Source organism: Centropristis striata, chromosome 1 (assembly GCF_030273125.1).
Source record: "Centropristis striata isolate RG_2023a ecotype Rhode Island chromosome 1, C.striata_1.0, whole genome shotgun sequence".
In the NCBI taxonomy this organism is placed as follows: Eukaryota; Metazoa; Chordata; class Actinopteri; order Perciformes; family Serranidae; genus Centropristis; species Centropristis striata.
In genome coordinates this window covers 2,151,516-2,174,777 of record NC_081517.1, presented here as the reverse complement: position 1 = coordinate 2,174,777, position 23,262 = coordinate 2,151,516, and the positions used below count along the sequence as shown (strand labels likewise).

General features: G+C 34.5%; 1 protein-coding gene across 1 annotated transcript in view; it reads right to left on the bottom strand.

Annotated features, from left to right (window-relative positions):
- The window catches only part of armh3 (armadillo like helical domain containing 3), a 45,098-nt gene extending 22,098 nt beyond the window's left edge, over positions 1 to 23,000 (bottom strand). The window contains exons 1-15 of the mRNA XM_059350610.1: positions 22,899 to 23,000; positions 20,147 to 20,256; positions 19,992 to 20,048; positions 18,645 to 18,791; positions 17,411 to 17,518; positions 16,711 to 16,803; positions 15,956 to 16,030; positions 15,762 to 15,848; positions 12,135 to 12,191; positions 11,984 to 12,027; positions 11,401 to 11,461; positions 10,047 to 10,093; positions 8,868 to 8,943; positions 5,776 to 5,869; positions 1,371 to 1,472 (exon numbers count right to left, since the gene is read on the bottom strand). Of these exons, the coding sequence (XP_059206593.1) occupies positions 1,371 to 1,472; positions 5,776 to 5,869; positions 8,868 to 8,943; positions 10,047 to 10,093; positions 11,401 to 11,461; positions 11,984 to 12,027; positions 12,135 to 12,191; positions 15,762 to 15,848; positions 15,956 to 16,030; positions 16,711 to 16,803; positions 17,411 to 17,518; positions 18,645 to 18,791; positions 19,992 to 20,048; positions 20,147 to 20,248 (1,150 nt within the window). The 5' untranslated portion in view covers positions 20,249 to 20,256; positions 22,899 to 23,000. The remainder of the gene's footprint in view (positions 1 to 1,370; positions 1,473 to 5,775; positions 5,870 to 8,867; positions 8,944 to 10,046; positions 10,094 to 11,400; positions 11,462 to 11,983; positions 12,028 to 12,134; positions 12,192 to 15,761; positions 15,849 to 15,955; positions 16,031 to 16,710; positions 16,804 to 17,410; positions 17,519 to 18,644; positions 18,792 to 19,991; positions 20,049 to 20,146; positions 20,257 to 22,898) is intronic.
- Positions 23,001 to 23,262: the final 262 nt, after the last annotated feature.

Below are 23,262 nucleotides of genomic sequence, written 5' to 3'. Positions count from 1 at the left end.
ACAAAACAAAAAAGCAAAAAAAATTTGAAAAAACAGACACTTTCTGCAAGCTCGAAAGGAAGTAGGAAGAAGTAAAAAAAACGTATCGAGTCCTAGTCCTTAACAGGTCTCTATATCTATATACATATACATATATATGAATAATCAATATAGTCACATACAAATATTATAAATAATTATATATATACACTACTGGTCAAAAGTTTTAGAACACACCAACTTTTCCAGAATTTAATTGAAAATTATGCAGTTTAATGTCTCAGTGTACTCTGAGACATTAAATTAAAAATGAATGCACATTTGTAACATTTAAAATTCTTTATTGAGCATGATAGTGTTTTGAAAGTAAAAAAAGATTCAAAATCACATTTTATGTTGGACTAAAGGACTAAAAAAAAGACACAAAATGACTAAAAAAAGACACAAAAAGACACAAAATGACAAAAAAAAGACACCAAAAGACTTAAAAAAGACACAAAATGACCAAAAAAAGACACAAAATGACTTACAAAGACATGAAAAGAATTCAAAAATGGACAAAATAGCCCAAGACTCCATAGAGTTAAGTTGTTAACCCATTTCTTGTTCCCTGAAAAAGGCCTACTTGTATAATTCTGAAATGTACATTATTTTCCAGTTTTGGTTAAGCTTACCTTTTTTTATTTACCTCTGGCAGTTCACCACTTACCTTTGGACCCTTTCAAGCTGTTCATTTGACTTGAACTGCTTGAATTTCAATAAAAAACTGGAAAAATTGGGGTGTTCTAAAACTTTTGACCGGTAGTGTACATATACTATAAACAATTAATATTACATTGTGAATGCCTATACATGTATATTGTAAATTACTATATAAATATTATAAACATAAATACAATTACTATGTATATTACAAAACTACAGTCTACATATGTCCATGTTACAGAGGCTTTTCAAAATGTCTGTACTTTGTAAAGATGATGTCTTTATATTGGTTTTTAAACTGTCTTGCGTGTGCGGTGGACCTTGAAGTTTAGCTGTCCCCTTCGCTTATACCCTCCCTCCCGTTCAGAAAACATTGCCTGTATGTTTTTTGGTAGCATATTATTTCTGGCTCTGAAGAGACAATTAACAGGTAAAATGAAAACGGAGGGCTCGACAGTTTTCTTTTCTCTGGAACTTTGGGGGTGACTGAAACAAATGAATGTTATAAAGTGTGATAACAATTTAGGTTTTGCAGAGAACAGCATTTATTTGTCATTGCTGTCTGAAACAACTACGTGAGGACACGTCAGGACAGAGGTGCAGAGGAAAAAGTGAAAGAATGAAGAATTGTAGGGAGCTATAGTGACAGAGACAGAGAGGAAGAGGACTTGGAGGTCCCTGTTTACCTTTAGTATCCTGCATCACAATGGAGGCGTATTTGAGGAAGGTGATGAGAAGGTTGCTGGTCTGCAGGTTTGGATCCAGAGGAAGCTCTGGGTTGTTCATCACTACACAGCAGATGCACAAATAAAACATAATCATTAGAGATATGATACTTACCAATATATTATCTAATTATTATGGAGAAAGAGGACATAAATATAATTTAAACTGAAAGAAAGACCAATAAACTGTATGAAAGAAGTGGACATAGCCAGTGTGACATCAACCATTAGAGTGCAGAAAACTACTTGAATTTAGCATTTTAGTTCTTTTGAAGCCAGAAGTAACCAAATCTGGATGAGAGGCTGGATCTGGGGAGGTTGCACAGGTTATACTATAGTACAGCTATTCTCAACCTTGGGGTCGGGACCCCAGTTGGGGTCGCAGATGATTTCTGGGGGTCGCCAAATCATTTTGGAAGTCAGCTCTGTCTCCACTGTGATAAAGTGTTCATGTGTTTTAGTTTTTTTGGGCATTTAATGTCTTTTTTTTTTGTCATTTTGTGTCTTTTTTGATCATTTTGTGGTCAATTTGTCTTTTTTGGTCATTTTGTTTCCTTTTTTAGGTCATTTTGTGTCTTTTTTTATCATTTTGTGGTCAATTTGTGTCTTTTTGTCATTTTGTTTCCTTTTTTAGATCATTTTGTGTCTTTTTTGATCATTTTGTGGTCAATTTGTGTCTTTTTTGGTCATTTTGTTTCCTTTTTTAGGTCATTTTGTGTCTTTTTTGATCATTTTGTGGTCAATTTGTGTCTTTTGTCATTTTGTTTCCTTTTTTGATCATTTTGTGGTCATTTTGTGTCTTTTCTGGTCATTTTGTTTCTTTTTTGGGTGATCTGAACTGTGCGTGTGAGATTGTGTTCAGTGAGCGGGGGTCGCGGACAACATGCATGTTAAATTGGGGGTCGCGACTCAAAAAGGTTGAGAACTACTGCTATAGTACACCAAATGCTAAGTTACCAGCTAATGCTAGCGATAATTAGCTAGCTATCTAATGGCATTGTTAACTGTGGTAGCAACTTGTCAATCACTGGGAGCCACGGCCGACAGCACATCCAGCTTTATAGAGAGTCTATTTTAATTCAAACTTTAAAGTTACAAAAACTGTGCAGTCAGTTCCAAAACAGTCTCAAGTCTACTGTCTTAAAAGGAGAATAAAAAGAAGCGTTCCCTTGTTTGGGCAGACTGAGTGCTCATTCAGGCAAATACCAGCTTTACAAATACTGACGCCTCATTATTACTGTAGCTGGCTGCGTTGTGTCGACAGGCATCTTTATCCATTTAAAAATCTCTGCTCGCTGAAACATACAGCTTGTTTCATGGATAAATGATGAGCAGGTCATTTCAATCTCCCTCTCTTCTTCCCCACAAACGCTCGTCTGTTTCCTTCTTCCTCATATCACAGAGAGCCAAAGACAGATTTCACACCGTCAAGAAAAATATCACACGGGACTGTAGTGTGGAAGGAAAGGAAGTAGGGCTGGGCGATATGGCCCTAAAAGAATATCACGATATTGCAGGCTATTTTTGCGATAACAATATTCTAGACCATGGGTCTCAAACTCGTGACGATATTTTGTGGCCCCCACCTTGATATGAAAGTTTAATGTGAGTTTTGTGTCTTTTTTTTGGTAATTTTGTGTCTTTTTGGTGATTTTGTGTCTTTTTTTTTGGTGATTTTGTGTCTTTTTTTTTTTTTGTAATTTTGTGTCTTTATTTTTGGTGATTTTGTGTCTTTTTTTTTTTTTGTAATTTTGTGTCTTTTAGTAATTTTTTGTCTTCTTTTGGTCATTTTGTGTCTTTTTGTAATAATTTTGTGTCTTGTTTTAGTGTATTTTTTGGATCATTTTGTGTCTTTTTTTGGTCATTTTGTGTCTTTTTCTAAAGTAATTTAGTTTTTTTTCAGTCATTTTGTGTCTTTTTTTTTAGTAATTTTGTGTCTTTTTTTAGTAATTTTGTGTCTTTTTTTGGTAATTGTGTGTCTTTTGTAAGTAATTTAGTTTTTTTCTGTCATTTTGTGTCTTCTGTGTTGTAATTTTGTGTCTTTTTTTGTCATTTTGTGTCTTTTGTAAGTAATTTAGTTTTTTTCTGTCATTTTGTGTCTTCTGTGTTGTAATTTTGTGTCTTTTTTTGGTCATTTTGATACTGCCTCCAGCGGCCCCCAGGTAATTTGAGTTTGAGACCCCTGTTCTAGACGATATTAGGAAATACTTAAAAAAGTATAGAAAATATGATTATTTTTTTTTAGTCTGTATAAATAATAAAAAATCTAAAATGCAGTTTGAAGTGCAAATCTCAACAGTTGCCAAATACAAAAACATTTACTCTTGACTCTTGAGTATAAGCAAATCATAAAAAAAAAAAACATTTAGGGGTTCCGGGGGCATATTTTAATGAAATTTTGTAAAGGAGAATAAAGGTTCTTGTATGTTTTATTTAAGGCATCTTATTTTGACAGTCTTCTTGTAAATTCTGTGGTGGATTCTCTTAACACACTGTGCTCTTATTTTGAAAGCTGCATGTGCAGAAGCTCCCATGACTAGCATGACACACGCTGCATGTGAAATTTTCATCTGTATTTGAAGCTGGAGGTTAATATTTTATACTGAAAATGGCTCTTAGGTTTAAAGCAATGACGGGAGAGGCAGCCATAGATAGAAACATGCACCTTTTAACAGTTACAGCGTGTGCGCAGGCTAAATGACCTGCTTTCTGAATGCAGGGCAATAACATTCAGCTTCCATTAAACCTGAAGTGACAGCCATGGACTCTGGAGATTATAAAAAGTATGAGAGGTGGTGTTATAATCAGGTTATTAAGCTATAATAAACCCACATTACAAGTGCCATTTACTGTGTATGAGCACCTCTCTTCTATCAGATAACCTTAAAAATCTATTGAATATTTTAAAAGGCTGCTGGTTTGGGTGCATGTGTGCCTCCGTATGTGTGCCATGTTGCCATGTTTGGAAGGAGAGTTTTTAAAAATGTATGTAAAAACACTATTCAGATTAAACTGAGGCAGAGAAGCAGAGATCTGTGATGCCAAAAAGCTTTAGAAATACTTGACTCCAGCTTCTGCTCCTTCTGGTGTTTTGACAGGATTTACATTTTCAGTTTAGTCCCGTTCTGTTTTAAGGCGAAGCGGTGGTATAAAACACATGTTTGAGCCAGTGTTTGAAGCTATAAGATGCAGTTTTTATATATCCTCTAGACCAGGAGTTGTCAACCTTTTTGAGTCGCGACCCCCAATTTAATATGCATGTTGTCCGCAGAATCTCACAGTTCAGATCATACAAAAAAGGAACAAAATTATCAAAAAAAACCCCACAAAATGACAAAAAAAGACACAAAATGACAAAAAAAGACACAAAATGACCAAAAAAAGACACAAAATGACTAAAAAGACACAAATTGATCACAAAATTATAAAAAAAAGACACGAAATGACCAGAAAAGACACAAAATGACCAAAAAAAGACACAAAATGACTAAAGACACAAAATGACCAAAAAAAGGAAACAAAATGACCAAAAAAGAACACGCACAGTTCAGATCACCCAAATTACCAAAAAAGACACAAAATTACCAAAAAGACACGAAATTACTAAAAAAAGGAAACAAAATGACCAAATAAGACACAAAATGACCAAAAAAGACACAAAATGACCAAAAAAAGGAAACAAAATGACCAAAAAAGTGTATGACCAAAAAGACTAAAACAATTTAACACAGTGGAGACAGAGCTGACTTCCAGAATGATTTGGCGACCCCCAGAAATCATCTCGCGACCCCAATTAATATACTACTGACGCTAATGGGAAAAGGCAGAGTTTCTTTCTAGAAAAGTGAAAACGTTAAGGTTTCACAAGTGATTTAATCTATACCGTTTTATCTCTGAATATGTTCAGGTAACAAGGATGTGATTGAGGCTATAATAACTTTAAAGTACAAACTAACCATAAAAACTTGCAGTTAAACATAATATGGAGTAATAAAAAAGTGGCATAAAAAATAATAAATCCATAAAAGAGTAAGATGAACAAAGATAAAAGATAAATGTCCACTAGGAATTAGAAAAACTCCCTTCAGTAGAGCAACAAGAAACATCTCAGAGACAAGAAGACGCAGGCGGAGCGGTCTTCATTTCAGATAGGCTATAGGCTATTCAGTTTATATATTTTTTTCCATTGAAAATGTGGTTATCTTTAGTCAGATTGCAAGAGAAATACAGTAAGAATTTCAAGCATTTACAAGCACTTTATCCAAAATCCAAGCACTTTCCAAACCTTGAAATTCAACATTTTCAAGGATTTCAAGCATCCGTACGAACCCCGCCCCTATAAAAATATGAAAACTGTACGACTTACTGTCTAAGGAGGGCGGTGTTGTACCGAGTGGTGTTGTAGGTGTGGTTGGAGTCGGGGTGACAGGTGTGGTTGCAATGTCCATCTCCGGGTGGCTCTGTTGATGGAGGAAACACACTTTGTGAAAGGTCATTAACAGAGACAAACTGTCCCTCGTGTCCCATGAAGCAGTAGTTCTCAACCTTTTTGAGTCGCAACCCCCAATTTAACATCCATGTTGTCCGCGACCCCCCCTCACTGAACACAATCTCACACGCACAGTTCAGATCACCCAAAAATGAAACAAAATGACCAAAAACAGGAAACAAAATGACCAAAAAAGACACAAAATGACCAAAAGACACAAAATTACCCCAAAAAGAAACAAAATTACCAAAAAAGACACAAAATGACTAAAAAAAGACACAAAATTACCAAAAAGACACAAAATTACCAAAAAAGGAAACAAAATTACCAAAAAAGACACAAATGGAACACAGAATGATAAAAAAAAAGACACAAAATGGCCGAAAAAATACACAAAATGACCAAAAAAGACACAAAATGACCCCAAAAAGAAACAAAATTACCAAAAAAGACACAAAAAAGACACAAATGGACCACAGAATGATCAAAAAAGACACAAAATGACCAAAAAAAGACACAAAATGACCAAAAAAGACACAAAATGACAAAAAAAAGAAACAAAATGACCCCAAAAAGAAACAATATTACCCAAAAAAAGACACAAAATGACTAAAACAAAACAGAAAATGACCAAAAAAAGACATTAAGTGACCAAAAAGACTAAAACACATGAACACTTTAACACAGTGCAGACAGAGCTGACTTCCAAAATGATTTGGCGACCCCCAGAAATCATCTCGCGACCCCAATTGGGGTCCTGACCCCAAGGTTGAGAACAGCTGCCATGAAGTACAGAGAAAAGGGACATTCAAATGAAATTTGAGGGCAGAGAATGCCATTTAGAGGAGACTGGAAGAGGAGTGTTTACTTCTGGTAGTGCAGAACATTTCCTCAAAATGGAACATTAATCATCGCTGCTAATTTATGAGATTTGTATCTAATTACATTGCAAAAAGCAGCTCAGCGGCTTAATGTCCTCAGAGCGGAAGTTAGTCCGGAGACGCTGTTAGTGTCTGCTGTCCTGATTGCATCTGATCCATTCTCACTGCTCAGTTAGTCACTTAGGGTGGCTCCAACACTGGGTTAAAGTGCCCCCACAGGAATTATTAAAGGACAAGAAACAAAGTCAAGTGAATGATGGTGGAGAAGTCATTTTCACATCCCGTACACCTTTAAAGAAATATGTCCTAACAGCAGTGTAATATTTTATCTCAACTCTCTCTGCTAATGTGGGAGATCACTGTAAAATAATGCAATACACAGTTTTTGTCTATTCTAACCACCGTTTTCAAATTTGATATGTCAATCAGAAGATTAGAAGACAAATAGTCTAGACGGAATTGTCCAAAAAGTGAAAGTGAGGAGCATTTATGGGAACAAGTCAGGAACCGGCCTACTTTACTTATTTCAAGGGTGCTGAATCCAAAAAATGGTTCCCAAGCGAAATTTTGAGTTTTTGACCTTCTCATTTGCATATCAAAATGGCGGCCAAATTGCCCATCTTGCTCAGTTGTTGGACCATTTCCCCTTTCCCCACCATTTTTTGTAAGTAGGCAATCAAAGATGAGGAAATTAAGTTTCTGGATCTATAGTCTAGGGTCAGAGCAAGGATATAGTGGAGGCTCAGTGTCTTTTTTAAGTATATTTATATATATGCAAAATACCAACTTTTAAGGTGAAATCAAGCATTATTTGTGTGTTTTTTTAAGGCCGACATAAATATTCAATCAATATCACTTTTAAATATTCCAGTTGATATTTTGCATACATATATATACATAAAAAGACACTGAGCCTCCACTATATTCTTGCTCTGACTCTAGACTATAGATCCAGAAACTTAATTTCCTCATCTTTGATTGCGTACTTACAAAAAAACTAAGGGGAATGGTCCAATCACTGAGCAGGATGGGCAACTGGCCATTTGATATACAAATTAGAAGTTAAAGAGAAGAAGAAATATATGAGGACTGAGGTTTTAACAACAAAGTTTTGAGAAATGTGTTAAAGGGAAACATAAAGAGTTCCCAAAGATAACAATAGCGCTGACTTGTCATAAGACGAGTCATTCTTATCGTGTTCTTTTTGTAATTGATGACCTATTGTGGTTTCAGACTATGTAGACCCTTAATGAGCCTCTCTTATTTTGGATTACCCACAAAAAACAATTTCCCCTGGCGATCAATAAAGTACTTCTGAAAAAATACATTCTCTACAAGTTTTTTAATACCTTATTAACCCTCTATGGTACAGTGCTGCCCTCTGACAACATACCCATTTTTGGCCTGTCACATTTCTACAATGTATGTTTTTGAGTGATGCAATACTTTAAAAAAGAGGGAAGAGTATAAGGAACCAATAGCAATGCTTTGATTTGTCACATGACCTCCAGGAGGCCATATTGAAACACTATTTCGCAGACCTTTCCAAAGGAAACAGCTTTGCCATTTTGCGCCACAAATAAAATGTAATTTCCTGGACCTTTTCCATCTGGAAAAAAAAAATATTCCTACTGATAGGAGAGTAAACCTTCATTTTTGATAGTTTCATACATTTAGACTGTTCAAGACATTCATTTCAATGGGTCGTTGGTTCAATGGTACAATGTTTCCTACAGGCAACATTCAGACAAGAAACCGGTTAAAAAAGTTCCTTTTATAATGTTATTAAAATTAAAATGTTATGTATTGTACCCTGATGAAGCTACTGAATCTTTTACACATATTTATGAAATAAAGGATGTTCAAGTTCTCTTTTTCACTTGTGAACCGTCATGATTCCAAAAAAAGAATTATAAAACTTCTTCAGCTTATGTTTATTTAGTCTATTTTAAGACAAAAAACACTCCCGACAATTCTTTCCTAACTGGCATCATAACATGTACCATAGAGGGTTAAATATTATTTAAAAACCCATGACCATAAATGGAAAGCATGTATTATGTACTGTGAAGAAGAAATGTGTCCCACCTGAGCCAATACAGTGATGAAGTTGCGGTTAAGGTGCACAGCCTCATAGAGCGCCAGCAGAATCGCCTCATTGGTCCTTGAGAAGAAAGGGAAGGTCAGCTCATTCATACAGGAAGTAGAAATATAAAGATATTTTTTTTCATTTTTTTCATTTTCATTTTTTTAATTCTTCTTTTCGAACCGAAAAAACTAAACAACATAAACTAAAACAGCGTAGGCTAGATGCATATACATATTCATACACATACTCACATAGACACCATTAAACAGATGTACATAAACATATAAACATTTACACACATACAGTATATAAAGCCCTATACATATACATGCATCTGCCCCGTCTAAGTAATAAGATAGAAATGAGAACCAGTTAACTTAATATTCAATATGCATTTCCTAATATCATTTTGGTTCGAAAAAAAAAGGGAGTAGGCTGAAGTATAAAATACTTATCAAGGCCTAAACCCTGATACTCAACACTTCAAAAATACGAAATTATATCTCTATATATAGCCAGTTAATGTTGAATAAATATGTATTATTATTATTATTATCATTATTTATTTACTTATTTTCTTATTAGTCAACCATAGTATATCAAACAACTTAGATCTGAGAAATTTCTATTACTCCCGCAAAGAAAACAAACGAACAAAAAAACAACAAACAAATCAAAACACTGAAGGCAGTTACAAGAACGTCCTCATCCAGCTTGCGAGCTCTACTTTTTTAGCATATCATTTTTCATAAGGCTTTTTAACTTAACAATTGTTGTGCATGATTTCATTTCATCGCTGCAGTTCAACCTCAGCTCCTTTTATAATTCTATAATAAACAGTGTATCCAAAATACACACACTCAGATCCTTGAGGACAAAATTTGAATTTGCAATTTTTGATCCCCAGCTCATTACAGCATAAAATACGTGTCGTTTTTACTATTTTCTACCAGATTGAGCTATTTTCCCCTATTTGCCCTATGGGACAAAAACAACAGAAAACAACAGTAGCATAAAAGGTAAACAAACTGGTTGAAATCTAAAAGCGAATTAATATTTAAACATTATTATTTTCAGTTCATTCAAACATCTTGCATGTATAACTGTCTCCTTGCTCACATTGGTGGTGTAAAACCAATAAAGAGGTTTAAGAAGAAATTAAATCACTTTGTACTCACTGTACAGAAAGTTTCTCATCAGCGTCAGCTATAAACATGCTGCCCACCTGAGGACGGAAAAAGCATCATTAGCCACAGATCAGACTCTTCAAATACAAAGTTTATCCTGATGGAAGAAAGAGCAACCAATTTAAAATGATTCTACTGTAAAGTTATGAAGTATATAGAATAAGATCTTACCATGCTAGCTTCATAAAGTATGAAGTGGCATATTTAACACTAACCTACCCATGCAGCTTTCCATATTATTTTTAGGAAATTTAGATTTACAGGTCAGGCAAGCTGATGAATATTTATTTGGTATTTTGATAACCGCTGGTAAAAAAAAAAGCACTCACAAGGCGTTGGTTGCTCCCTGAGCCACCCTGTAATGCTGTTTTTTACTTTATTATTTAATGTTTTATTGGGTCTAATGATTAGTTTGTATTACTTATATTTAGGGACCGAGCACCGAAGGTGCGAGGACCCTATTGTTTTTCATTTTGAAACTGCCTGGTGGATAATTTCTTTTTCTTTTTTTTCTATTTGCTCTTTTACATATGCTTCTCAAATGTAATACACTTAACTTTCTGTATCTTGTTTCTTGTTTTGTAAACAAAAAACCTTGATAGTGAGTGGCAGAAATACTATTGTATATTGTCTGAAAGTAAGCACTGTATTATAATGCTCTCATAAAATTAAAAATTAAAAATGTAAAAAAACAAAATAAAAAAAAAAGATCTTACCATACTGGTGAGCCATATTGGTCTTTTTTTTAAATCATTTTATGGTCAATTTGTGACTTTTTTGGTCATTTTGTTTCTTTTTTTGGTCATTTTGTGTCTTTTTTTGTCATTTTGTGTCTTTTTTTGTCATTTTGTGTCTTTTTTTGGTCTTTTTGTGTCTTTTTTGGTCATTTTGTGTCTTTTTTGGTCATTTTGTGTCTTTTTTTGATCATTTTGGGTCTTTTTGGTCTTTTTTTTATCATTTTGTGATCAATTTGTGACTTTTTTGGTCATTTATTGTCTTTTTTGGTAAAAGACAATCATTTTGTTTCTTTTTTTGGTCATTTTGTGTCTTTTTTTGTCATTTTGTGTCTTTTTTTGGTCATTTTGTGTCTTTTTTTGTCATTTTGTGTCTTTTTTTGTCTTTTTTGGTCATTTTGTGTCTTTTTTTTGTCTTTTTGTGTCTTTTTTGGTAATTTTGTGTCTTTTTTAGTCATTTTGTTTCCTTTTTTAGGTCATTTTGTTGTGATTCCAGATTATAAAATTATTCCCTCTTTATTAGTTGGATATTTAGCCATATTTTTTATGCTGCTGCTACAGCTAAAATGCAGACTGTTACAGCACACTTTAGCCATGTCTGAAGATCTTACCATACTGGTGAGGGTAGAGAAGAACCCGCCCTGGTTCTCCTCCTCTTTGTCTTTGTACTGCCTTAAAAAGGTGAAAAAAAGACGAAGACAGAAAGAAGGAAGTAATGAAAAAGTGAGAATGACAAACTAATTAATGGCAGCTAGAGCTACACAGAGATATACGTTTCCACTCAAGCACAGCTCTTGTAACCTCACACACATTCCCCCCAACATCTCTTTCCACTCCCTGCAGCCTATTATCTAAGGGACATTCGCTTTATACGCAAAAACAATGAACTGTATGGAGCCGCCATCCATCACTTTGATTTGTCTGTCTACGCACACGGGCAGACAAGACCTCCTTCACAAACAGCATTTTAATTTCCAAACCCTGCCTCATCCAAAAAACATTACCGGCTGCCAACGAAAACTGTCAGATATAAATAACTAAAAGTATAAAAGGGCTGTTTTTTTTTCTTCTTCAGGGAGAATAGAAATAGAACATTTGTGAGAGACATCAAACTAAAGTGATGACGCCAGCTGTGCACCGTGAACCGCATCATTAAAAACACATTTTTGACACATGGACACTGTTAGATCTCACCTGTTATATTCTGTCAGAGCTTGGTGGACGACCATCCCCATTCCCTGGGAGAGAAAACATCCAAACCTTTGATTATCTGCTTGATGTGAAGGCCAACGCCTCCATCACACAGGTTATTTATTATTCTTATTTATTATAACCACATACTTACATCTAGTGTTGGCTCATCGTCCACAATGGAGAGTTTTACAATGTATGGATTCACAGACTGGAGGAAAAAAAAAGAGAGAATCATTGAAATTAGAAAGCATTATATAATTTAATATTCAAGTTAATACTGCATTGAGCCTAAAAAGCTATTCTGATGATGTCATCTTCAGCAGCTGTTCTCAACCTTGGGGTCGGGACCCCAATTGGGGTCGTGAGATGATTTCTGGGGGTCGCCAAATCATTTTGGAAGTCAGCTCTGTCTCCACTGTGTTAAAGTGTTCATGTGTTAATGTGTTTTATTCTTTTTGGTCACTTTATGTCTTTTTTTTTTGGTCATTTTGTGTGTTTTTTTTGTCATTTTGTGTGTTTTTTGGTCATTTTGTGTCTTTTTTTGATCATTTTGTGTCTTTTTGGTCTTTTTTTTATCATTTTGAGGTCAATTTGTGACTTTTTTGGTAATTTTGTTTCTTTTTTGGGTCATTTTGTGTCCTTTTTTGGTCTTTTTGTGTCTTTTTTTTGTCATTTTGTCTCTTTTTTGGTCTTTTTGTGTCTTTTTTTGGTCTTTTTGTGTCTTTTTTGAGTCATTTTGTGTCTTTTTGGTAATTTTGTGTCTTTTTAGGTCATTTTGTGTCTTATTTGGTAATTTTGTTTCTTTTTTGGGTCATTTTGTGTCCTTTTTTGGTCATTTTGTGTCTTTTTTTTGTCATTTTGTGTCTTTTTTTGGTAATTTTGTGTCTTTTTTGGTAATTTTGTGTCTTTTTTGTTAATTTTGTGTCTTTTTTGTTAATTTTGTGTCTTTTTTTGTCATTTTGTTTCCTTTTTGGTCATTTTGTTTCCTTTTTTAGGTCATTTTGTTTCTTTTTTGGGTGATCTGAACTGTGCGTGTGAGATTCTGTTCATGCATGTTAAATTGGGGGTCGCGACTCAAAAAGGTTGAGAACTGCTGCTCTACAGACAGGCTCCACACACTGTTCAGTAATGCAATACATCGAGATCAACATTCCTGGGAACAAACAGGGATGCAAAGCCTGTATGATTCTGGATTATAAAATGATTCCCTCTTTATTAGTTGGATATTTAGCCATATTTTTTATGCTGCTGCTACACCTAAAATGCAGACTGTTACAGCACACTTTAGCCATGTCTGACACATTTGGAGAACACATTTTACTTAATGCTCCTTGTCTCGATGCCTGTTTTGCTTTCACATGAGGGTGCATCCAAAATCTCACTCCTCATCCTTTTATCCCCTCCCACGCTGCCACTCTTATCCTTCCAGAAAATATCTGGAGAGGGAAATGAACTGGAAGGCTTTTTCAGAGAGAGTGATTGCTTCGCTGTCATCGAAATGTAGGACAAGTGTCCTTTTGATACCTGACCATATAGACTTTATTGAAAAAGTGAACAAAGCCACCTTTTTTGGAGCCAGAAGTGACCCTATGACCCTTTTGACGCTGGACTTTATTTTCCCTACATTGCTCTAAATGGAGATGAAAATCCCTTTTTTCCAAGATGAAATTAAATTCATTAAATTTAATTGGATGACAGGGTGGAGCCCACTCCTTACAGTGTCTTTTAACCCATAAGAACCCACGGTGACACCCATGTAACAAGCACTTTAAATATTCTAGAACAGGGGTCTCAAACTCAAATTACCTGGGGGCCGCTGGAGGCAGTATCAAAATGACCAAAAAAATCTAAATTACTTTAAAAAGACACAAAAAAGACAGACAAAATGACTTAAAAAGACACAAAATGACCAAAAAAGACACAAAATTACAAAAAAAGGACACAAAATGACAGAAAAAAACTAAATTAGTTAAAAAATACACAAAAAAGACACAAAATGACTGAAAAAAACTAAATTACTTAAAAAAGACACAAAAAACCCACAAAATTACTAAAAAAAAAGACACAGAATGACCAAAAAAGACACAAAATTACTAAAAAAGACACAAAAAACCCACAAAATTACTAAAAAAAAGACACAGAATGACCAAAAAAGACACAAAATTACTAAAAAAAAAAAAGGACACAAAATGACAGAAAAAAACTAAATTACTTAAAAAAGACACAAAAAAACCACAAAATTACTAAAAAAAAGACACAGAATGACCAAAAAACCCCACATCATAAATATGTTCTGCGTGGTCCACTTGGTCTGTGATTTATCCCCCATAACTTTCCTTTATGGATAACTGGGTCTGGGTTCTTATGGGTTAATATAATTGAATGTTGAACAGGGTCATTTTTGGTGGGACCAAAATGCTTCAATTAACTTTCATAAACTGAAAACACACTGTGAAAGATGAAAATATGGATAGCTCCCATCCAGATATCACTGTTAGCTGTTGTCAATCACAAGAAAGCCACGCCCCTAAACAGTACTCTGCTTTATTGTCTATTTTACTCTAAATGAAACTATAATTTACAAAATGAACATCACGCTGTATTAAAGAAAACTTGAAGCTAACGATTGAGACCATAAACTCATTAGGAAAATGTTTACTGAGGTAATAAATCAAGTGAGAAGTAGGCTCATTTTCTCATAGACTTCTATGCAGTCTGCCTTTTTTTGCCCCCCTTGCTGGTTATTAAAAAAAAAAAAAAGATTTACAGCTTCACTTTTCAGACAAGAAGGCTGCTGCTTGTCCGTAATATATATATAATAACATATCCAGGTCAAAGCTTTTATATTCATCTGGTGCCCGATAGAAACGTTATGTTCAGCTTTTACCTGCACAAATATCCTGTTGATGTGTTCATGAATGAGCCCATTTTCTTAGACTACAATGATTTTATTCCTGTGAGCTTTGAGGCATTCCCTTTGTGAATAGCTGTAATTAAACTCTTATTATTTCCTCATGTTTACCGTGGGTGTGGTGTAACTCTCAATTGAGTAACAGACTTCCTAGAAATGACGCACTGTACTGTACAACCTGCACTGAAAAAAAGAGATTTCTATTGTATCTAAACTGTTGAGACAGTTTGAATATCAGCTTCTTTGTCATGGCAGAAATGAAAGAAAGTGGAGGAATGGAAAACTGATCTCTGGAGTTTTTTGATGCACTTTCACTATCTATTCAGTGTCACCAGGTCTGACCTGTTCTCCTTCTCTTTTCTTTTTTCTCTTTTTTTCCTTTCATTGTATAATTCTTTGGTAACACTTTACAATAACCATCATTTATAAATGGTAAACTGACTTAAACAAACAATTACATTATAATTCTTAGTTTATTAATAGTTTTGCACTCATTATAACATTTTTAACACCATATTAAGTATGTAAATTATTTAAAAATGATTCTTATACCTTTAAGAAATTGTTTGAAAACAGTTAAAGATTAAATATGTATAGCACTTTGTAAATGATTAATAATTGGTCTATAAACCATCTATAAACATCACTTAGATGGTTATTGTAAAGTGTTACCAATTCTATTCATTTCACTTTTATTCTATCTTATTTTAGTGTTTTTGTCGACTTTTACATGTTCGAAATAAAATTCTCAATCAATCAATCAATCTTGGATAGATTTACTGCACAGTTTCTTAACGATTGCATCCCTGCTGCTAAAGAGGCTTTTCTTATTGACAAAAACATTTCCATGTGACTTTATGTACACACCTCATATTTCCTGTAGTTGACCAACAGGGCCAGGAGGACCACAGCATCATAACCATGCTGCCCTCTACTGGACACATCTGACAGAATCTGAGGGGGGGGTGCAGTCAGAGAACCAATAAGAAGAAGAACTGTTTAGAAACAAACAAACAAAATCCCCCAATAACAGTAAACATAGTCTTAAACGAATGACTTACCTGTAAAATAGCTTCGAAGATGCTGTTGATCATCACATATTCTAGTATGGTGTTCTGACTAATATTGTCTGTTACCTGTAAGATAGATAGATAGAAATTCGGTTGTCACAGCAGTCCGGTATTCAAGTACAATAAAATACAATAGAATAAAATACTGAGGTAGCATAAATAAAAACAACAATAGAAAAAAACACAGAATAGAACAAGGACACTTAAGAAGTTAAGAAAAGAACATCAGTTTGTAGGATGGTTGGCAAGATGATGGTAATAATTAAACTGGTGATATGATATGATGGCAACTATGCTATAGTGACTAGATGGTATATAATAATAATAATAGTACAGTATATAATATATATATAATATAATATAATATATGTAATAATAGATAATAAACAATATAAAAGTAAAAAGAGAAAATATAAATAAAGTAATTACAAGTAAAATAATATAATATATAATAATAATAGTAATAATAATAATAATAATAAATAAGGCCGGATAAGGCCGGTATAATAATAATAGTAGTATATTACAGTATATAGTAATAATAGTAATAATGGCAGCAACAGTATATATAATAATAATAATAGTAATAATATTAATAACATAGCAAAGTGTCGTGCATAGATGTAAACACATTTTTCACATAATTGTGATGTTAAGCTTGTTTTTTAAAACAGCAAAACATGAATTCCCCACAGCCTATGTATGACACAATGATTTGTCGTATTCGTCTTTATGTTTTGACTCACCGTCACCAGACACAGCAGCAGTTTGAGACAAAGGCTCTTCAGACTCTCTGAGCCGTCCCCACAAAGCAGGCTGTCCAGTCTCTCCATCAGGTCCTGCAGGAGACACAAACACAAGACATGACATGAATCAATAACCAGGAAATGGCTGAGCAAGGAGTGTCCGAAAATTTCAGATTGGATAGGAATAGTTAAAGAAATATATAACATGGAAAGGTTAACATTTTCCCTGAGATACAGTACTGAAAAAAGTGACCAATACTGGAAGAAATGGAGGGACTACATGTATGAGAGGTGATTGCATATTCTGTGTGGGAAAATCTTTTTATTTTATATTATTATATTTTTCCCCTGGGTCAGGAGCGTTTCTCCCCCAGTATAAATATGTATATATATATATTCCATTTCCGCTTGTTATGGGGTTCTTTTTTATTTTATTTTTTGTACCGGTGACCTTGTGGACAGCACAAACGAAGGTATTTTGTGTCACTGGACCTGAGTTCTGCCAGCCCTTTGTTTAGAATAAAACCTCAAAAAAAAAGTAATTGTATTTTGCTATGGATGACCCTGTCTGATGTACCTGTTTTTCACTGAAAAATCAATAAAAAGAAAGTTAAAAAAAGACATGACATGACATGAATGAACACAAATCACTTCTTTCAGTTCTTTTTTGGGTCCTCTCAAGGCATTTTTTTCCACACACCTTCATTCTCTGCTCAGCCTTGTCGAAGCCCATGAGCATGTTGATGATGTCAAAGCCAGATGCAGACTTGTTTTTCTGGTGAACCCCCCGGAAAAGTGCGCAGAGTGTCTGGGGAGAGAGGCAGAGGAGCACAGGCATTGCTAAAAGAGTGAATACTGTGAAATGGGTACATAAAAAATCATATTCATGGATCTAAGTGGTGAAACAAAAGTGAATCTGACGAGCCAAAGACAATATAAATTACAGTTATAGGCTCATTAGCATACAGCTGCTTGATTATGGCAAAAATCATAATCACAATTATGTTTATTGAGATCACGATTATATGACAATCACTCATTGACTTTGAAAAAATAAATGTCAGAAATAAATTAGATGAAAATAAATAAGATCAACTATACTGTATAGTAGTATAATGTCATGTAATGTATTTTTTGTATAATGTAATGTTGTAGAATAGTATTGTAGTCTATATACACTACTGGTCAAAAGTTTTAGAACACACCAACTTTTCCAGAATTTAATTGAAAATGATGCAGTTTAATGTCTCAGTCTACTCTGAAATTAATGCACATTTGCAACATTTAAAATTCTTTGTTGAGCATGATAGTGTTTTGAAAGTAAAAAAAGATTCAAAATCACATTTTATGTTGGACTAAAGGACTAAAAAAAGACACCAAAAGTCATAAAATGACCAAAAAAGACACAAAATGACTTACAAAGACATGAAAAGAATTCAAAAATGGACAAAATAGCCCAAGACTCCATAGAGTTAAGTTGTTAACCCATTTCTTGTTCCCTGAAAAAAGGCCTACTTGTATAATTCTGAAATGTACATTATTTTCCAGTTTTGGTTAAGCTTACCTTTTTTTATTTACCTCTGGCAGTTCACCACTTACCTTTGTACCCTTTCAAGCTGTTCATTTGCTTGATTTTCAATAAAAAACAAGCTTGATTTTCAATAAAAAACTGGAAAAATTGGGGTGTTCTAAAATTTTTGACCGGTAGAGTGCACTTTAATGTTCTTCATCATTGTGAACTTGAAAGTGTCACAATATTGGTTTTATCTTGCTATCTTGTTTTCATACACAAACCAAAATCATAATTGCAAATAAAACTGCATTAACAGCCCAGCCGTGCATCAGCATAACTGAGTTGCTGCTGTTGTCATGGTAACATCTGCAAATAATGTTTGCAGGTGAACATCTAGCTTGTTCTCCTGAGCTTCAGCTACCTGCAGGGCATTGACCACTTTGATCTGGTGCTCCTCTCCCAGAGCCTGGACACAGTGGTGGAACAGAGAGTTGATGTTGTCCTGGATCCGCTGAACCTCCTCCCCATCTACACTCTCCAACTTGGACTCCAGGTACTCAAGGTTCACCTGAATCGTGGTGGAAAGACAGAAGTACAGAAAAAAAGATTAAGTGAGGAAAAAGATAGTTTGAGGTGCCTTCCGGACGGCGGTTTCTTGCCCCTCCAAGGAGAACAAATAGATACGCCAGTTCTTTTATTCCCTCGGCTATCAAGCTGCTAAATGCTACCGATAGCAGTAATTAGTCATTTATTTGTTTATTCCAGCCATAAGTTGGAAATATATTTATTTATTTATTACTCTTCCCCTCATTTTGTCCTGAGATTGTTTGCACTGTGGTCCATTGGGGACTGGATATTGCTGCTACCCTCACACTGATTTGTTGCCACTGACAGAGGGAATTGTTTGGTTTATGTGCTGTCCTGCTTTTGTTTTGTTTGTTTGTTTTGTTTGTTGTTTTGTTTTTGCTTTGTGTCGTGCGCTGTCTGACTGGAGACTGCAAACTGAATTGCCCTATTTGGGATAAATAAAGTTGTTTGAATTGAATTGAATTGAATTGAAAGGAAGGAACAGTGTTCATGGACAAGAATTAGCAAGTTTCAATTGACACTTTTCACAAATCACAGTAGCAGTATCAGTATCAGCTTTGACAGTTAGAGCAGCACAATCTATGCAAATCAAACCACTGGACGCCTTTCACAGTCCTCTGCTAGGGATTAATCTGTGTCCTGTTTGTTTGTACTGTATCTGATTTTTTTACTTTTTACCCTTTTATTTGTCTTTTTTTTATCTCTAACTCTGTTTTGGATTGAGTTTTTATTACTATTTTATTCTATTTTATTTTATTGTTTTACTGTTTTTAGTATTTTATTCTTTTTATTGTTTTTATTTATACCCAGTTGTGTATGATTTATTCTATTTTAATAACTGTACAGCACTTTGGTCAACTGAGGTTGTTTTTAAATGTGCTCTATAAATAAACTTTGACTTGACTTGACTTGACTTGACTTGACTTGATGTCTCCAGCTGGATATTTTAAAAAGCTAAACATACAACTGCATTTTCTGCACATAAGCCTGGCCCTCCTATTAATTTATTAAAATATTTTCTGCACATTTACACAGGATAATTTCAAGGTTATTTATTTTTGTCCTAATTAATTGTTAGTTGCACACATATTTTGAGTGTATAACTGATATTATCCACGTCTCAGTTAGCTTTCCTGCTGCCACTTTTTTTTTGGTCAAGTATTTCTGTCCTTCAGTTTACCTTCATAAGAAACAGCTCGTCCCAGAAGCGAGGGTTGTTCTTGGCTGGGTCTTCTTTCTAAAACGAAGAAACAAACAGGGTTTTGTTTAAACTTGTGCACAATTTTATTTCTCCATTACAAATGTACTTCCCATCACTGACACTATGATACTCACTGCAAAAATCTCATCATACATCAGCACCACCTTCTCTTTCAAGGGTTTCTTAGAGGACGACGTCCTTCTCAGCAGCCCGGCCTTCTTCTCCACCTGAGACATGACGGAGTCTAAGACAGAGATGTAAATAAATCATGTGATAAAGAAATGGCAAGATGACTTCTGTTGAATGGCATCAGTTGAAGGTACAATGATCAATGTTCTTTATTTATGTTACACGGAACAAATCCCATGAAAAGACCAAAACCAACAATGTGTATTTTTTAGTCTGTCCCCTTAGTACTTTGACTCTCCCAACTTTCATAATTACATATATTTAACCTGTTTGGACAGTTTTCAGACTGGGATTTGGTGCATAAGAGAGATGTTTTCAACACCAAGTGTAATGGAAAAGAAATAAACCCATACTCATCATAACAAAGATATATGGCAGCCAGCAACAAGTCATTTTTTGTCTTTTTTTTTTTTTGCCTAAATCATCTCCTCATAGCCACCTATGGTAAAATCACCTACATCCTCAGTTAATCAGATCATGATTTTACCCCTTTAAGATCATCACCTCTTTGACAATTTCCCACATTCATAGGGATCAGATAAGAACCCAGCAAAGAAGAGCTAGAGGGAGATTGTTTAGTTATCAGTTTAGTTTATCAGTGTTTTATTGTTGACACTAATATTGGTAACACTTTACTCTAAGGCAGTAGTTCTCAACCTTTTTGAGTCGCGACCCCTAATTTAACATGCATGTTGTCCGCGACCCCACTCACTGAACAGAATGACGCACAGTTCAGATCACCCAAAAAAGAAATAAATGACCAAAAAACGGAACCAAAATGACCAAAAAAGACACAAATTGACCACAAAATGACCAAAAAAGACACAAATTGACCACAAAATGACCAAAAAAGACATACAGTGACCGAAAAAAGGCAGAAAATGACCAGAAAAGACACAAAATGACCAAAAAAAGACACAAAATTACCAAAAAAAGACACAAATTGACCAAAAAAGACACAAAATGACTAAAAAAGGCACAAAATGACCCAAAAAAGGAAACAAAATGACCAAAAAATACACAAATTGACAAAAAAAAAGACATAAAATGACCAAAAAGACTAAAACACATTAACACTTTAACACAGTGGAGACAGAGCTGACTTCCAAAATGATTTGGCGACCCCCAGAAATCATCTTGCGACCCCAATTGGGGTCCCGACCCCAAGGTTGAGAAAAGCTGCTCTAAGGTGTCTACATAAGAGTGACATGAGCGTGTCATAAACATGACATGGGATGTGTCATGAACATTAATGACACTTTGAAGTAACATTAATGCTCATGATACTTGTCATGTCATGTTTCTGACAGGCTTGTGTGACTCTTATGTAGACACCTTCAAAATAAAGTGTTACCATATCTTGCTTAAGTCACAAAGGCATGTTCAAAAAAATTGGCTAAGTCATTTATTTCTCTTAAGTTACATAATTTACACACAGTGTTATTACTATGCCAATAGCCATCCTTTGTTACATCCTTTTTGAGTGAAATGATCAATAAATGTCATATGTTACACTTTTGGTGAAGTTTTTGGTGTTTCCTGTAAAACTTGAAAAAATGAGTTAGGCGATTATTTTAACAGGGTGACAAACTGGAAAGTAACGCTATAACGCTTCCTAATGAACGTAAACATTTACGTTAGGTCAGCACAGTAACCTGCTATCAGTGGTGGAAGAAGTATTCAGATCCCTTACTTAAGTAAAAGTACTAATAAAACACTGTGAATTTACTCCACTACAGTAAAAGTCCTGCATTCAAAACTTACTGAAGTAAAAGTACAAAAGTATCAGCATCAAAATGTACTTAAAGTATCAAAAGTAAAAGTACTCGTTATGCAGAACGACCCCACTCAGATTGTTTTATATATTCTAAATATATTATAAGATTATTTGTATTGATGCACTTATGTATGTATCATTTTACTGTTGTCCAGATAGGACTAATGTTAATTACTTAACACACTGTTATGTTTTATAAATGTGTAATCATATTAAATAGATGGTATTTTTTCATGTTGAATCTGAAAAGTAACTAAAACTGGCAGCTAAATATAGTGGAGTAAAAAGTACAATATTTGCCTCAAAATGTATTGGAGTAGAAGTATAAAGTTACATAAAATGGAAATACTCAAGTAAAGTACAAGTACCTCAAAATTGTACTTAAGTACAGTACTTGAGTAAATGTACTTAGTTACATCCCACCACTGCCTGCTATAACGTCTGAATTATTATTTACCGCCTGAGCTCACGGAAATTACCCAAAACGGACACAATTAACTAGAAATAAACAACAGCTGACATTTGCTAAAAATGTATGCCACAAGATTTAACAGCTATAGCTAACTAGCCTCGGTGCAAGTTGGGATGGGCTGCTAGCTCATTAGCTAACTGGGTCCGACTAGTTACTGACAAACAGCGACACGGTTCTATTAACCAGCAGATAGTTATTAATGTCCAGTGGACACTGGATGATCGCCATGTTTATAAACAGTCAGGTCACCAAAACAACAATAAACTCAAATGTTAAATGTTAGCAGCTAAAGCTAACGCTGTTTATAACGTTAGCTAGCTAGCTAGCTAGTTAGTTACTGTCTGGCATTCTGACAGTGATTTAATGTCAACATACGGTTATTGACACCATTACCGTGTTATATTATTTAGATAGGCCCATCTTATTTAGGAGTGTAGTTTGTTCTTACCTCAATTAAAGTATTAAAATGATAAAAGGTAGCTCATGAATCCCTGTGACAACACTAGCCTCTGCTAGCATAATGCTATCAGTAGCCTCCGAATGGTCCTCAGGGTCCTAGCGCCCCACAGATTCCTCTTCTACAAACAGCTCACTAATATTATCATAATATCAGTAAAAGAAGCAGTAGTGGAATAAGTATTATTTTTGAGTCGCGACCCGCAATTTAACATGCATGTTGACAAAATGACCAAAAAAAGGAAACAAAATGACCAAAAAAAGGAAACAAAATGACCAAAAAAGACACAAAATGACCAAAAAAAGGAAACAAAATGACCAAAAAAAGGAAACAAAATTACCAAAAAAGACACAAA